Below are 17,537 nucleotides of genomic sequence, written 5' to 3'. Positions count from 1 at the left end.
TGAGGAGAAACCATTCAGGTAGGGGCTATCACAGCAGGACAGTCACTGTCTTTAGAGAGGCCCAACAGCCATTCCTACTGTGCTGCAGCCAGCATCCTGCAGGGCCAAGCCTCTCTCACGAGCTTCCTGGGACGGATGCCACATGAATTTGTATATAAAACAGAGGGAGAGCATATACATACTTTACATAAACAGCTGTCGGCATGAGGAACTCTACCACAGTTAACATATCCTCAGGTCAGCTGTAGTTGTTGTTATGATTGCAAATGGTTTTTCAATTACGGATCTTCACATCCAGGAATTTGTGTTTTAAGTATTCTCAAAGCATTATGCATAAGCACATGGCTACATAAACAGCACACACGCCCTCAGTACTCACGCATTACATTTACCTCTCACGTGCTCAGCCATCAGTCTGCTAAAGGCCCGTGCTGTGCCACAGCAGCCAGGACTTGCAGCTAATGGCACCTCAGCTCCTTGTGACAAACCAGGAGAACTGATTTGCTCGGTGTGGTTCTGAAGAAGCAGGTTATGATCTCTTTGAGACCCAGTAGTGCCACCGAGCAGCCTGATGGGCAGAGTGCTGGTGGAGGTGGTGAGGCGACAGTGAGGAGCAGACAGCAATCCTTGCACTTGTCTTGAACTGTACTAAAAATAGAGGCTCTTGAACCTGTTTCACTGTGTGAAGCCTGCATAATTCAGGCAACTTTTACCAGTAAATTGCAGCTATAAAGCAAAAACTCCACAGCCTTAAAAGGTCTCTTGAAGCCCATCCAAAACAGTGCTCGGTCCAAGTGCCTTACACAAGAGGGTGAAGGAGGAGGGGGTGGGTGGGAAAGCAAATGCCAAGTGAAGCTCAGGGCTGGCAGGGAGAGAACAAACTTTGCCCCCAGCCTCTGCGCTCTGCCTACAGCCAGGACAGCATGTTTGAGAGCTCGAGGCAGAAGGGTGTCCTCTGCTCCCTCCAGCTCCCTGCCACACTTGTGAGGAGATGCCTTCCCTTCTGCTGTTTGTTGGACCTTGGTGCTGGTGTCCCCAAGGATGGGGCTGAATCCCAAGGTAGGGGGCCAGCAGGGGTTGCATCCCTGCTGCCTTCAGTGGCACAACTATGGCCTGAGACACCTGCTGTGTCCCATGCCAGGAGGAAGAGCTAGCAGGGTTTCCCACTTGAGGCTGCAGCACCACTGCAGAGCCACTTGCAGGATGCAGATCAGGTTTTTCTGTTAATGATCCATCCAGAAGCACTGCAGGGAGCACAGGCAGGGAAGGCAAGCATGGTGCCGCTTAGCAGAGCAAAACTTCCAGCCTCATGATAAACAAATCAGTGCTCAAGCAGTGAGCAGGAGCACCCCAGTGTGAGTCAGCCTGCACTCTTCCCTCAGCAGTGCCTGAAGGCTTCCCACTCGGCAGCCAGAGATGTCTGTGGGAACAACGAGCGAAGCAGAGCTGACAGGAGCTGGGGAGTGAGGCCAACATTCAGTTTTCTCTGGGATCCTCACACAAATAAGGTGAAGTATTTCACTTAGAAGCATAACCGCCCCGCTGGAGCTGAGGGGATGTCACACAATCAGTGGGACACAAGTACGGGCATTTTTCAGGCAGTAGTGCCCAGGTCACACTGTGCTGATGGCACACCGATGGAGGCCAGCAGAAGGCACGTGGATGGCCCACGCAGCCTTCAGCTCAGAACAGTTGCAAACATGCTGGTTGCTCCCATCCAGCCCTGTGTCCTTTCCTCTCTTTTGGCTACAGCCAATGGGGAAAAGTCTGGCTGCCTGGAGGCTGGCTTCTGTCTATGCATTAACACATCTGATGCAATATGCAGTTGGATCTCAGGTAGCAGGTGAGAGAGCAAAATGGGAGGTACCATTGTATTCTTGGAGAACAGCAGTTTCCCTCAGTAGCCAAGAATTTCTTGCAGTTATGCTGAAGTTCCACATTAAATATCACACCCTCAATAGGCCTTCTGCACAGAGCTTTCTCACAATGCTCTTTTGACCTGCATTTTGAAGATCTGGTCTTGTATACTGAGATATCAGCCTGTCAAGATCAGTCCAAGTGGTCTTCAGAGTCATTCTAGCAAATGGGGCAGGACAACAAGACATTGCAAATGTATCAGTACATTCCTTAATTTCTCCTATGCCAACCTATATCCGTCCCCCAGACCTCTGGAGGTATCTCCATCCTCCTGTTAGCTCTTTTCCTTTGCCTGTCACTTCCTGCCCAGTGACAGCAGGCAGTAGGCCACCACCACATATACAACTCTTAGGGTATTTTGAAACTGATTTAGTACTGGTGAAAGATCACAGCCCCAGAGCCTGAGCCAGAGCACTGAGCTGGAGCAGTAGGGCAAGCTGCCCAGATGCTACCCATTATCAAAATGCCCTCAGGGAAACCGGGAGTTCAATCTTCATAGCCCACTCCATGGCTGCTTTCCTGGGAATGCCAATTAGTGCTCAATATTTTCTAACACGTAACTTTGAACAGTCTGTGAACTCAGCAAAGACTGCAAAGGCACTGCAGACCACTGAGTGGCCATGGGACCCAGCCAGCCAGGGTCACACTCCCACCCGTGACCGGAAAATGAGAGGCTCTGTAACCTTTTTCCCACCCCCTTCCTGCCTCCTAATGACTACTAAGCTGAATCTGAAAACACTGACACTGGTGACAGGAGCAGGAGCAGGAGCTCTGATTCCTGGGAACAAGTGCTGATGACAGGGGAATCACTAGCTGTAAGCAAAGCCTGGTTCCCGAGCTCTGCTCCATCAGAGGAATGTTTCCTTATTATGTCCCCAAAGTCTCCTGGGGGGGGGGGGGGTAGGAGCACAGTCAGTTATTTTTCAGAGACTTTCCCCTCTGGGCAGTCAAAAATCTGAAGGAGCTGGCATCCAGCCCACGCTTATTCTGATAAATGCTATTTGCAACTAAAAAATGGATTAAAATAACCTTTGAGAGCCTGTCTGAAGGGGAGCAAGCAGTCTTGTTCAGCGATGCCACTAGCAGGAAGAGGTGGAGAGAACTATTCTGAGGACTGCTTATTTTGGGTTTCACCCCACTTTGTCATTTGCCCTGACCGAAGCAGAATGAGAGGTCTATAATTAGCACTTGGGGCACTGTTGGTGGGAGCAATGAACAAGCCCTGGCCAAAATTCAGGCTCAAGGTTCCTCCAGTTCTTTGCCCCTTCCTCCCACAGAATGGAGCCAGGGAGCCTGGGCTTTGGCCCCAGTGTCCACCAGTAGCATGGATTCACTGCTGACCATGGAAAAGCAGCACAACCATCTCATATGGAGTCCTTCTTTTGGCATAGAGTTGTAGCTTGTGGGTCACTGCACTGGAGTTCACATTCATCTGCTGATATACTGTGGCCCTTCCAAATGGGAATTGAAATCTCTCTTTCTAAATGATTGGTGCAGACAGGTGAGCATTGTACTGCAACATGGGTACTTGGAATCCAGGGGATGATAGATCAGATAAAATGCAGATGTCACTGTGAAAGCTACAATGACTCCTGTGTAAGGAAGAAGGTACATGGAATGCATTTGGTTTTCTGTTTCCTTTTAGCTAACTGTAATAAAGTTACAGAGATGCAACATTCATAAAATGGGCAGATACAAAGGGTTGTTGAAAGGGGTAGATAACGGCAAACGGTTGTTTGAAAGGGTAGATAACAGCAGGACAAGGGGAAATGGTTTTAAGTTGATGGAGGATGTCAGGGGGAAGTTCTTTACTATGAGAGTGGTGAGGTGCTGGAACAGGCTGCCCAGAGAGGTTGGGGATGCCCCGTCCCTGGAGGTGTTCAAGGCCAGGTTGGATGGGGCCCTGGGCAGCCTGGTCTAGTGTTAAATGGGGAGGATGGTGGCCCTGTATGTGGCAGAGGAGTTGGAGATTGATGATCCTTGAGGTCCCTTCCAACTCTGGCCATTCTGTGATTCTGTGATTCTGTTGTTACAAAACCTGTTTGACACCTATTGTCAAAAATACTGATGATATGCTGAAACTTGTCTTCTGAAGGGGCTATAATCAAAAAATTTTTCATCTGGCAAAAGGTTTTTCCACCTGGGCAGCTCTCAGAGCCATCCACTCCATAGATGCACATATTCATGGATTCATCAGGGGATGCTGCCATGGCTGTTGGATCTACCAGGGCTGCATGATCCCTCCATGCATATTGTGCTGCTGGGGGACAGCACCAGCCGATGATGCTCCTTGGTGCTTAGCTCAAAAGCTGTGTAACAGTGAGGTTTCATGGCAGCAGTAATAATCTTTGTCTTGCAAATGGCATAAAAATTATCAGAGGTTGTGTAAATAAGAGCACCGGTAATAGGCAGACAAACTAACCTGTTACTGGGTCACACGATTTTCATGATTGAGCTTCTAGGAAAAGCTTCTCAAGGACAAGATTATCATGCATTACAAACAAACAAGCAAACAAAAAGAACCCTACAAATATCCCCCAACCTTCAACAGACAGAGCAGTTCCCCCTTCAGACCATCCATCGTCACTGTGAGAAAAGAGCTATGATTGCTCTCCTCCAGTGAGGCCCCCATATTCCCACATGGACTCCCTCCAAGATAAGACTGCTGAAAAGTCATACTTAGGTCCTAATAGTTGATGCATGTCCCTTCTCTTTCCCCTAGCCTATGGAGAATACTGGAATCCCATTTCCAAGCTTCTTCTTGCCATAGAGAGGAAGAGTGGGAATTGTTATAAAAGCAAAAGCAGAGATTCTTGCCAGACCAGAGGCTTCCAGGAGCCAAGATAGTAAAGAAAAACAACAACAAAAAAAAACCCTCAAAAATAGTAACAATAAAAAACAAACAAATAAGAAAAACAACAAATAGCAGGAGATTTACAGTTCCACTGCAGAAGCAGGAATGCAGGCATTACTGCACCATGAATCATCACAAGTACCTGCATGATAGCAGCCCTCCCTGCACACAGGACTGGCCAGGGTGCCAGCCTGGGGGGGTCCTTCAAGGCAGAGCATCCCTGAGGCACAGCTTTGCCACCAGAGACCAGAGCAAGTGACTGAAGTGGGAAGGAGAACCTCCTAAACAAATGTCCTCTCCAGGCCAACCCCTGCATATCCCTGTGCAGTCAGCTCATGCAGCAGCAGTGATGCAGCCAACTCTTCCAAGGTGGAAAACCAATGCAAAAGGCAAATGCTCACAACTTGCCTGCTGTACCACCCACAGGAAGCACTTCATTCTTCGATGCTATGATGGCTCTCCTAAAATGCTTGAGGCATAACAGCATGCATCTCACCACATGCACCAGCATAGGGCAAATGAGCTGCTGTTGGTTGACATACCAGGGAACTGTCCCTACCTCTGCACTCTGTGTCTCTGTGTCTCTGCCCTGGCCCCTGGGCTGGCAGCTCTCACCTCAGAGGGCTCCTGCAGCAAGGAGGCAGGATGAGAAGTCAGTGACAAGAAATGCATAGCAAGGGGAATATTCTGAGAAAGGCTAAAAATAGATCTCTAACCCTGCTCGTTTATATATAGCCAGGTCTATACGTGCACTGCCTGGCAGCAAGGCAGCAAAGGGGCAAAGACGTCCTGCAGTGCTGACAAAGAGCTGAAAGAGCAAAACTGCATGGTGCAGCAGCCAGGCAGCCCCAAAACTGGCAGAGGCAGCAGTATGAAGTCCCAGCCAAGGTGGTGCTGGCCTTGTAACAGGGTGCAAATCTCAGTTCTCCTATAGGAGAGGCTGAAAGAGCTGGGATTTTGGCCTGGAGAAGAGAAGGCTCAGGGGGATCTCGCCAATGTCTGTAACACCTGAAGGAGAGTACAGAGAGGATGGAGGTGGGCTCGTGTCACCAGTGCCCTGTGTCAGAACCAGAGGCTCATGTGCAATCAGGTCCTCCATCCTCCTGCCCACAACAAGGGGCCCTGCCACTTCCTTATCATAACAGCATTAAATAAGACGTCTTACCAACGCACGTAAGAAGCCTGAAGACTCTGACAGAGGCACTTGAACGATTTTTATGTGAGCAGTTTAAAAGGTCACCCCTGACAGATGCTAGTGCTGGTGTGCAGCATCACACATCTCCTCCTGTGCTTCTGCCCTCACAGCCACGTGCGGGCATTTGGCTGAAACCAGCAGCAGCTTTTGGTGCCTGACAGGTAGAGAAGCAAAAACAGTCCCCTTCTGAAAAATGGTTGTTCTCCTGGCAAAAGAAAACCAACATTTCAAAATCTGACTTCAGAGGGGTCCCTCACCCAGACAGCCCACATGGTGCCCCCACTCCAATGCAGGACAGATGCTGTGGCCAAACACTGCAAGTGGGAAGCAGCTGTGAGCTCTGCCTTCAGACACATCCTACCACGAAGCAGGGGCAGATGGTAAAAATAACAATTGTTTTGGAAGTGGGGGTGTACTTGACAATCTGCTGGGTCTGACACACTGTCCTGCTTGAGCATGCATCGGGTCAAAGGAGAGATAGTGAAATGGAAAATGTGAGTGTGCTGGAGTTATGAAGGCAGGCAGCTCCGTGTGATAGATCAGAGCTGTGAGTGCAAGGAGGGCTGGGGCAGGCAGTGTGAACATTAAGTGGAGTTATGGCTTTCTTTGCAGTTTGTTCACCTTGGGACAGTGGCAGAAGAGCAGAACAGGGTGTGATGGACAGAGAGTACTGCAGTGGGGAACAGCACTCGGCTTCTTTGGGGCTGGAGCTGGGGGCTCCAACAAAACTTCTTCACAACAAAAATGCACTGGGGGAGGACTGAGCTAAGCAGCTTCTCAGCCATATTTCTATCCTGAGGAGCACAGCCAAAAGAGGCTGCTTTCCACCTCCAGCAGCCCCGCTCCCAGCACGGCAAGGCCACAAAAGCCTTTAGGGCAAGTGGGAAGCAGAAGGCTCCCAAGTGCCAGGGGACTGACAAGGGAGCCCTGGCATTTCCTTGCTGTGACAGCATTAAATAAAATTCCCAACAGCATCTAAAAAGAACCACCTAGAGACCCAGACAGGGGCAGTGCCTGTGTGAGCTGAGCAATGGGACCTGGAAATCCAGACTGTGAGCACCGTTGGAGCCTACATGGCTGGCAGGCTTGGCTCAGCCCTCAGATAAGCAGCAGGAAACACGTCAGGCCATTTTGCGAGGCCCAGCCATGGCCCTGTGTACGTGCATGGGTTTATTTGTGCAGGAAGTGGGGGCATCACACAGTGACAGGAGCTTCCAGCTCGCTGTACGTGAGCTGGAGACATACTTAACAAAAATAGGCACCGCACATTTGGTAACAGCAGGGAAAAGCACAACCCCAGCTCTTCACGCATAATCCCAGTCTACCTGTTATTATTGTCCGGGCTCCAGCAGTGGACCTAGAGCCAAATGCTGGAGTGATTTATTCCTTGTTCAGTATAATTCCATTTACTGAGTGGAGTTATTTAGTCATTGCAAAATTTGGCCCAATTATTTTATTTGGACATTTGTCTTATTTTCATAACCATGCCCCCTGAAATGCTAACCCTGCCGCCTCCAGAAAGAGCCATTTTCTGCAGCAGAGCTAACACAGCATTTGGAAAGGAACCGTATGCTTCTCCTGCATTATCTGGCTGAGTTCTGGAGATGATGCTGATGCTCACTTTGAGATCAGCCCCCAAATGTTCATGCAGGCATTGAGCAGAGGGCAGGAGATGGAGCACACATCCATAGGGACACAGACATAGTAGGATGAGGAGTGTGATTCCACTGTTCACTGTAGAAGAAAAGTCTTTCCTTTTGTTTGCCCTAAACCTGCTGTCTTTTAACTCATACGGTGCTCCAGCCCCGTATTCTCAGAAATCATGAACACATTCCTCATCAATCTTCTCAAACCGTTCAAGAATTCCTACAACTCTCTCCTACCCTCATTTTATTTTCTAAACTGTAGGGCCCCACACTATTACATCTCCACCCTGCAGTAGGAAACATAGATGCCTTCGTTGATATACCTTTTTTTGGAAACAAATGAACCAACACAGAAAAACTCAGGTTTTTCTGATACTGCCTTATCCTCCCCGAGGGTTCATTTTCTTCCCCATTCCGAAGAATGGCCAAAGACTTTCTCGCGAGCTTTGTTCATTCAACATTTTCAGACAAGTTTCCAGCAACAGATTCTAGCCCATAGCATCAGCATCCATGCCCCCTTGCAGTCATTTGCCCAATCTGTATGAAGTTTGATGATGATTCTCATTAGTTTGCTATCTACCTCATCAGCTCTCCCAGCCTGCAATCCTAAAGCTAGTGCTGCATCTGAAGCCAGGCATAAATCTGGGCAGTTTTGTCCCTTCCCTGCTTCATCTGTATGATAAAACCACATAGGGACACTTCACCAACATAGACACAGTCATAAAATTAATAGCTGAACTCCTAAAGCTAGCAGATTGGTTATTTGGGGCTGGTTTTCTGGGAAAGGGAGGAGCTGACTGGTAAGTCTAATATTTATTCTGGGAAGCAAACAAAAATGTCACAGAAAAATGTCGATACGCTTCCTAATTAGAATAAGCAGGCAACACTGCAACTTGGATCCCTGGGTGCTCCCCATGGCAGGTCACCCAGGGCTGGCTGTCCCATGGCAGAATGGCCACATGCAGCTTCTCTCAGAGGCCAGGTATTTTCACCACCAAGCCTAGTGGTATAGTCAATACAATAGAAGGAAAGGATTTCATCCAGAGGGAACTGGACAAGCTTGAAAAGTGGATCCATGTGAACCTTATGGGGTTTAACAAGGCCAAGTGCAAGGTGCTGCACTTGGGTTGGGGCAATCTCAGTTATGAGCACAGACTGGGAGAAAGGCTCTTTGATAACAACACTGTGGGGAAGGACTTGGAGTTCTGGTGGATGAAATCTGGAACCAGCTTATAACCAGGAGGGAGACAGACTTTTTGCATGGTCTAATAGTGATAGGGATGGCTTTAAACTAAAAGAGCAGAAATTTAGGTTAGATGGTAGGGGGAAATTCTTTACTCAGAGAGTGGTGACGCACAGGTTGCCTAGAGAGACTGTGGGTACCTGATCTCTGGAGATGTTCAAAACCAGCTTGGATGGGCAGCACCTGATCTGGTGGGAGGCAGCCCTGCACATGACAGGGGGTTGGGACTACATAATCTTTAAGGTCCCTTCCAATCCAAGCTTTTCTATGATTTTATGTTCTTCCCTCCCGTGCTTCCTCTCCCCGCACCTTAGTTTGCCTTTACTTAAGATTCGGTGAAAAAGCTGTGCTGCCTTACTGCCTTTCCCAAAAGACTGGAGAACAAAGCTCGAGCTCCCTCAGCCATTCAAGGCTGCTGTGAAAAGAGACAGAAATGGGTCTTTAACAAGCACGGTCAGGACCTCCAAGTATTTCTCAAAGGGAAAACACAGACTTGCCAGAAGCCAGGACTAAAAGTAACAAGCACATAAACATCATTCATGCAGCTCTGCACTAGCCAAGAGCCATTCCACAAGTGAGCTGTGTTCTCCCCCTTCCCTCACTGCCTTTTTGCCAGTCCCCTTCCCTCCTGCCCAAGAAAGGTCATTTTCTTCACAGGCAGGGAAATCTTCCACAACAACAGGGTTTTAAATCAAGCCAAGGAAGAAAACTTCCCTTTCACCAACTCCTAATAAATAACTTCAACTTCAATGCAAGTATTTCCAAACAAAGAATCCCTGTTCAAGACAAAACTGTAAATTACTGCAGCCAATCTTGTTTTGTTTGAAATCAGACTCAGGCAGACCTTACTCATCTGTGTTCCAAAGCAGACTTCTGCTTCAAAGGTCTTCTGCTGCTCCCTGCCAGCGCTCAGTGGCCAAGGGAAAGCCCCTTCCCATGTCCTTCCAGGGGCTCTGCTCCCCAGTGCACCTGGGAGACATTTACAGGGACATGGAAAGATGAGGGGTGCCCTGGACATTGTGGAATTTCATGCCAGCATGTGAATGTGCTCAGAAACATCAGCACAAAGCTCGAGTTGCTAAGGGGAAGGGACCAGAGCCAGGCTGGCACCACCACAGCCAAAATCAGGAGCTGACTCCATGCTAACACTAGGGTAAAATGACCCAGGTCACAAGCTCAATAGCCCTAAAGATGGTTCTCCAACACCAGAAGCACTGATGAGACTCTGACACTGCAATTAGGAGCTGTGCAGCTTTAAGGCACGGTTCCCTTTCCCCTGGCACCAGTTACACTAATTGCACTCATTAAATACCCAGAGGTGCTGTGCTCCATGCTCACAGGCTCAGGCAGCTGGCGCTGAGGCACAAAACTGGCTGGAGGCAGCACCAGAGCTGTACTCAGGGCCTCTGGTGTAGCTCAGAAAGCCCAGGGCCACGTGCTCTGCTCTGCTCTTTCTCTCCCCATGCTCCCCACTCCCTCCCACACAGACACAGCTGCCAGCGCCCACTCGCTGCGTCCCAGCTCTGCCACACAGCACCTCTGGGTGCTTTAGGCTGTGTGCTGCTGAACAGAGCGGAACGCTCAGCTCATGTCTGCAGCCTGGGTAGCAGGTGGCAGCCTTTGAAGCAGTCTCAGTGAAGTGAATTTAATGCAGTGCTTTTGCAGCCCTTACAGGATGGATGTCCATGGTCCTAAAAACCATGGCAAGAGGTACCTTCTTAAGTTGCAGCAAGGTGGCCTGACACTCAGCATGGCCTCTCTAGGACAGAGCTAAAGCACTTTGTGCTTCTCTGCTGCCCAGGGCAGAGTGCTGGGAAGGGAAACACCAGCCTGCATCTGGGCATCTCCTGTTTGCATGTCATTTGCTTTGAAAAGAAGCAGGAAGTTGTTAACAAGGAACTGCTGAAGAGGAACTTATTCAGCCTAACCACTGGGATGGGGCTCTTACCTCTGTATTAACATCCAGCATGTTCTGTCTCTCAAAAGCATTGTTTCTGACCACCCTGCTTCTTGAAGCTGGGTCCACAGGCACAGAGATCAGTCCCGGGTTGGGCACTGAGGGCAGCTGGAGGTCACAGGCTGATGAGGGAGCAAGCTGGGGCTTACACACTGTGGGCACAGCTAACTGCTTACAGCTTACCCCTCCTGCCCAGCTGGGCTGGCTCTCACACTGCACAGGATACTGTAAGTCTCTTCTGGCACTCAGAGAACTTTATGGCAGAGAACTTTCCTGACCAAAGGAAGCTTCCCCACACCACTGTTGTCCCTCAGTTTCCAGGCAGAGGCAGCTCTGAGCACGGCTCCCTGTGGTGTATGGATCATTACACCACACCGGGCAGCTCCCGGCCCCATCCGTCACACTCACCTGCACCTCTGCCACCGGGGAGCAGCAGCGTGGCGTGCATCAGTGTGGCAGCACCCAAAGGTAGGATGTAAGAAACCTCCTCTCCACTCTCACTGTAGTGATGTCGGTCAGAAGCTCCCAATAACCACCAGGGGTAACCCCGGTAACTGGGATGACTGCAGGGCTCGAAGGGAGCTGTCAGTACGGGGATGCTGCCACTGGACTGAGAAATTATGGCACGGAAACTCCCAGTCCTGTGATTTGCCTCTCGCTCTGCAGAGAAATGCACGATCAGAGGCTGGGAAGCTTCACACACACTCACGCACCCCAAAGTGCCAAAGAATTCACTTGTCCCACACCAAAACCCTTTGCCCATCAACTCCAGGCGAATCTCACCCCTCACTACCAGGTGGCAGCGATAGGATAGGAGCCCACGTCGACCCCGAGTACTGAACCCGTGCACAGCACTATGCAGCGTGGGCAGGGAGAAGGGGAGGGATGAGATGAGAGCAGAAAGTCAATGCACCGAGCCACGAACTTCACCTGCCCGGCTGCGGCAACGCTTTTGGGCACAGCCAGTTCCAAGCAGTCCTTAAGCGCTAATCCAATCGAACACAACCATCTTAACAAAGCGAACGAAGTTGCGTGAGGTCAGCCCGCAGCCCATCTCCGTCCCACCGGCACAGCCCCGGCACCTCCGCGAGCGGCAGCAGCAGCAGCGGAGGCAGAGCAGGGCACCGCAATAAGGACGGCCCGGGGGTACTGTGCAAATATATCGGATTTTATTACTCTTTTATGGAAATAATAACAGACATTCAGGTAGAAACATATTAAATTAATGCGGTCGACAGTTTAAATGCAAAAATAAATATCAAGTCCGGCAGCTCAATGCATCTAAAACAGCTCATTTCTTCTAACGGATAGAAAAGATTTTTTTTTTTTTTTTTTTTTTTTTTTTTTTTTTGTCATTTAGACGGAGAGTTTCGTACAATCAAATAGAAACGAAGGTACAAGCGCTTTCTCAGAAAACACCCCGACCCGGCAGGCAGCGGAACCTCCCGCCGCCGGGTCCCCGCCGCCGCCGGGTGCAGTCCGCGGGCCGGGCCGGGTCCCGCCGAGCCGAGCCGAGCCGAGCCGCCCCTCAAAGGGCCGAGTCCGAGTCGCTGGAGTCGAGGCTGTTGCGCAGGCGGCAGCTGCCCAGGCGGTCCCGCTGCAGGCTGAGGTTCTGGGTGCTGCGCCGCAGGCACTCCAGCGACTGCAGGAAGGACTTCTTGGCCTTCTCCTCCTCCATGGGGGACACCCCCTCCTCCTCCACCTCCTGGATCTCGTCGAAAGTCACCGGCTGCGTCTTGAAGCGCGACTGCCGCGGCCGCCGTGCCTTGCCGCGGGCGGGCCGGGCCGGGCGGGCGGGCGGCGGGAACTCCTCGGCCACGCAGACGAAGTGCGGCATCACCGCCTGGTAGCTGGAGCAGACGCCCAGCAGCTCGGCGGGTTTGGCGGCCATCCTGCCGCCCGCGGGGCCGCCCGCCGCGGGGGCCGGGGCCGGCGGAGCGGGGGGAGCTGCCTCGGCCGTGCCGGGCGACGGGGCCGGAGCGGAGAGGGAGCGGGAGCGCTGCGGAGCCGAGGAGCGGTCGACGAGCGGCGCGGTGCCGAAAGCGGCGCGGTGCCGGGCGATCCGGTGCGGTGCGGTGCGACGCGACGCGATGCGATGCGACCGGAGCGCGTCCCGCCTGCCTCAGCCGAGCCGGCTGCGCCCGCCGCCGTTATATAGAGCGGCGGTGCCCACGCGGGAGCATGCTCGGCGGCGGCGGAGCCCACCCGCGGCCCCGCCGCCTGGCACCGCCCCGGTCCCCCGCCCCCGGCGCCGCCTCTCCTCCGCCGCCCCCCGGCCGCGGGGGAACGGGGCGCTGCGAGAGCGCGGGGCGGCGCGCCCCGATCCGCACCGCACCGTCTGCGGCCCCCCAGCTGAGAGCCGCAGGTCCGGCGCTCGGCCCCGCAGTGCTGCGCTCCGGGCGAGCCCAGCTCCGGGCCGGGATAAGGCACCCCAACGCCACGATAAACTACGGAGACCGCGTAGCACTACCGTTCCACGACCGACTCGCAGATCTCCTCTCACTTCTGCCCCTTTTGATGCCTTTAAACAGGGTTAAGTACCTGCTTCAGCTGACCCCATGTCCGCTTATCCGAGGGATCCTAAAATTCTCCATTCCCCGCACTCTCGGCCACACTGGTGATGCGCAAACAGAGCCACAGACAAGAAATGGCATACACGTAGCACTGAGCCGAAACAAAAGCCTGCAAAGGAACAGAGGCTGCAACCACACCTTGGAGCCGCTCAGGCCAAGGGGGCTCGGTTACAGAATAAGCCAGCAGCATAAGGTAGCACAGGGCAGTGATGGAGACAGAGCTAGGTGGAAGCAGAGAAGGAAAGCAGGAGGGAGGTAGAGCCTGATGTGGCTCAGCTATTCCCTATGCAGGGCCAATGTGAGAATAGTCCACTAAGACACCCTCTGGCAACTTCACCCACACAGAATATTGCTGAGGCCTGGTAAGGAGCTGAGCAAGGGCAGTCCCGCTGCAGCCTGGACCCAGAACATGGAGCTGAGAGTGAAGTATGGGCAGCATGGGGCAGCAATGCCAGTGCTAAGGCAACGCTCCAACCTTGGTGTGAGGAGGCATCTGGCTGCAAGTATGCAGCTCCTTGGCTGCTTGCAGCAGCCTCAAGGCCAGGCTTAGTCTGAAGCCTTTGTACTGGGAGATACAATTAACTTAATAAGAGAACAAGCTTTTGGTTGATCTCAGTGGCTAAATGTATCCCCTGAGCCCAAAGTGCATGACAAGGGCTTACAGTAAGCCCATCCCTGGATCTCAGCTCTGCCATCACAACCATATCAGGGACAGGGCCATCGTCCAGGGTTGTCTGGGGTTGAGCTTTTCCCTGCAGCAACCCAGATGTGCTGGTGGTGGGGCAGAACACCTCACACCCACACCAACCCCGGTGAATGCATCTGTGCTAGCAATGGCCTCGGCACCAGAGGATCCCAGGCCTTGCTGAGAAATTCAGCACTAGCAGCCCCAGCCCCAACTGCCCCAAGTCTGTTCAGCACAAACGCAGAAGTTTCCTTTCAGGTACCTGAGCAGGCGGGATTATAAACAGTTCCGGGAAATTTCAGTGTTGAGTTGGAGCAACATCACCATGGCAATAACCAGGAAGCCTTAAGTTTTTAGTTGAGACAATTCAGAAAAAAATATCCTGTGACATAATCCCCCAAGTTAGGCCTGCAATGCGCTAATGTAACAACTATATTTATTCCGGCAGCTTAAATCATGCCTTTAATCTGGGTGCTCCTGGTGCTGAAATGCGACCTCACCACCAGGATGGCAGAGCCTGCTGCCAGGGGGCTCCCATGAAGGCGGGGTTCTGTCTCACATAGTGCAGAGCTGAGGTCATCCATGTGCACAGGGCCCGGTGCTGTGGGAATCTGCACCTCTCTGACGGGGCGTGCAGGCTGCACAAGGCCCATTGGAAGCCTGATCAGAGCCGGTCTGCTGGAGGTGCACAGCCACCGCCATCTGTGGCAAGCAGGCAGCAGCACCCTGGCTGTGCTGAGCCCTACTGCACTGACCCTGCTGCTCCCTCAGCCAGCCTGCAGCCTGGCCTGACTTCCCAAGTGCTTTGTGCCACCATAACTTGTAATGCTTCTTTCTACCCATTGGACAATGTAGAGACCAGAAAGTTTGAATGCATTAATGCTCCTCACAGAAATACACCGTGTTATTCTTTGCTTTGAATTATTTTAGTTATAAAGCCATAGCTGAAATGAAGCCAGTACTTCAGTAGCAGCCACAGGATAACAGTGTTTGGCTGTCATCACACTACTTATAATTAATGGGGTAACAGAGCTCATTGTTTTCAAAAAGAGCTGCAAAATGTTCCCTCACGGAAACTGCTATGCGAGTTTCCTCTGGGCTGATGGGGTCAGGGCAGGCTGCAGCTCCTCCAGCACTGCCGCAGACGCAGCAGCACACGGTATGCGGGGATAAGCGATGGGAGCACAGCTCCACAACAGGAGCTGATATCTGGGGGGGTCTGCTGCTTCTCTCATGTTTTAAACGCTTCAGGTTATAAACCCTAAGCTGGAGCCACAGGTGGGATCCCAACATTCCAACTATCAACTCCCAGTTCCTTCTGTGGCTACAGTCACTGCAGAGAACCCACGTAATTTATGAGAACAAACTTGCCCTTTCCTCTCCCCTCTCCTTTTAAGCCTGTTTGTAAGTAATTAAGACAAAAATCAACTCAATTCCTAAGGATAAAAACACCGGCACGTGTTGCACAGGCAGGAATTGCTTTTGGTTGAGTACCATCTGGCTGGGTGATCCCTGAAGTCTTGCTCAGCCATAGAAAACCCTCCTGAGCAGTTGAAGTACAAGGTGGCTCTGTTCCTCTTGGGGAACCTAAGCAAGTGGCAGCCCTGTGTGACAGACCTCCATGCTGTTTTCTGGTAACAGCCTTCAATTTACTCCCCACTTCCGTCACTTAAAGCAAAGGAAAGATGCACCAAACCCATCTTCTGGCCGTACAGAGACACATCCCTCATTGTGTGGGCAGCCAGAGAGCTGCCAGCCAGCTTGGGGTGCTGCTCTCCCAGGGAGATCACACAGCAATCTAAAGCTGCACAGAATGGTGCACAGGAAGAGGAGGTAAATCAAACAGGTCAGCAAGCGAGGAAGCCCACATCTGTCATCCTACTGAGCGATGGCCCTCTGGAAAGGGTTTTTACAGAGACCTGCTGGTGAGCCACTACGCAGTACTCACAAGTCACTCCCAGGCATGCCAAGAAAATGAGTGATAGCTGCAGGATCCCAGCAGCAGTGAGGTGCAGGAGGACAGGCCGGTGAGCTCCAGTTTAAACAAATGGCACCAGTTGCTATGGAAACCTTGAGCATTTACAAGAAGCACTTCAAAAACAAAACAGAGTGAGGCAGATTTCATATCTAATCTGAAAATGTTTATGACCAGAAAAGGCAAAGCGGGTGTTAAATGCTTTTTAGCTAAGTCAATAGCAGCAGTGCTTGACAAGGAGGCATTATGGATTTGCAGCACCCATCCCAGGGCTCCTATCTGAACTCCCCAGGAGAACAATCTTCTGCACTCAGCCAGTGCTGCAGTATGATCCTTCTGGCTCCTTAACCCCTTCCTGGCACCCCATCTCTCTCTATATTGCTACTGACAGAAGCAGATTTCAGGTAACTCAACCCATCAGTCACGATGAGTAGAATATATATAGCTAGAATTAATCTGATGCAGGAGAAATAAAATTATGGATTGCTTTAAAGTCACTGAAAACTGTAAAACGTAGTATTTTTTTTCCCTGAAAGAAATGGTGAACTTTGCTGTTTTTAAACAGAACATACTCAGATCAAGCAGGTATGGCCGAACAGCACAGTATTTAATCAGCTGTACTCCAGCCTCATCAAGAGCTTATGCTTGAATGTTCAAGTATCCCATGATTAGATGGTTACTGCAAGTAGTGGGGTGACACAGATTCCTGATAGCACTGTGGTTTATTAATAATGCTATTGCTTATGTATGTGTTAAATGAACAAAGGGTTATATATTATTGATGGAACAACCCTGTGCACCAGTCACAAGGAGGTTGTTTTGTTTAGCTGGTTTGTTTTTGTTTGCTGTTTGCTGTTTCTTTGTTAAGAACAGCTCCATTCTGCATATTCTCTAGGGGCAAAAGACAACCCTCCATCCTTACCAAAGACAGCTTCTATTCATCTACTCCTTACCATCAAGCCTGAGAGTTGTATTTTGGAAAACGTGACATTTACTTGGAAAAGGCAATCTGCTGGAAAACCACAGGCAATGAACAGTTTTGAGGAATGCAATTTTTCAGCTTTTCATGGAAAAGACACTCATACTCTGCTGAAAAATAACACTTCACAATGAGGAAACAGGAAAAAAGTAAAAGTGCAGTTGATACCTGCTACATCACACACCTGCTGCAGGGAGCGTATGAGAAACACCTAGAGATAAACATGAACAAATAACAAAAAAGCAGTGGGATTGGGACAGCAAATGGCTACGAAAGGCAGTTTGGGAGAGATGGCAAGAATACGGAGAAATGAGGAAAATAAAATCCAAAAGTGCTGTGTAGGCAAAGTGGCTCCTTACATCTGCTCCACTGGTAGTGGATTCTGGTGAGAACAGCAAAAACAAAACTGCCCAGGAAAAATTCCCTCTCTGAATCCTTTGTGTATGTAAAAACATTTGGTTTTGGATAAACCCAACAGCCCTGCAATACATTCTACTTTAAATTACTGTCATG

General features: G+C 50.8%; 1 protein-coding gene across 1 annotated transcript; it reads right to left on the bottom strand.

Annotated features, from left to right (window-relative positions):
- Nucleotides 1-12,339: 12,339 nt before the first annotated feature.
- C5H11orf96 (chromosome 5 C11orf96 homolog) lies at nt 12,340-12,962 on the bottom strand. Its single transcript, XM_031593362.2, has one exon. The coding sequence runs from the start codon at nt 12,701-12,703 to the stop codon at nt 12,341-12,343; it is 363 nt and encodes a 120-aa protein (XP_031449222.1). The 5' UTR covers nt 12,704-12,962; the 3' UTR covers nt 12,340.
- Nucleotides 12,963-17,537: the final 4,575 nt, after the last annotated feature.

This window comes from Phasianus colchicus, chromosome 5 (assembly GCF_987193195.1).
Source record: "Phasianus colchicus chromosome 5, bPhaCol1.hap1.1, whole genome shotgun sequence".
Classification (NCBI taxonomy): domain Eukaryota; kingdom Metazoa; phylum Chordata; class Aves; order Galliformes; family Phasianidae; genus Phasianus; species Phasianus colchicus.
Note: the sequence above shows the minus strand (reverse complement) of the source record. Positions and strands in the feature narration are given on the sequence as shown.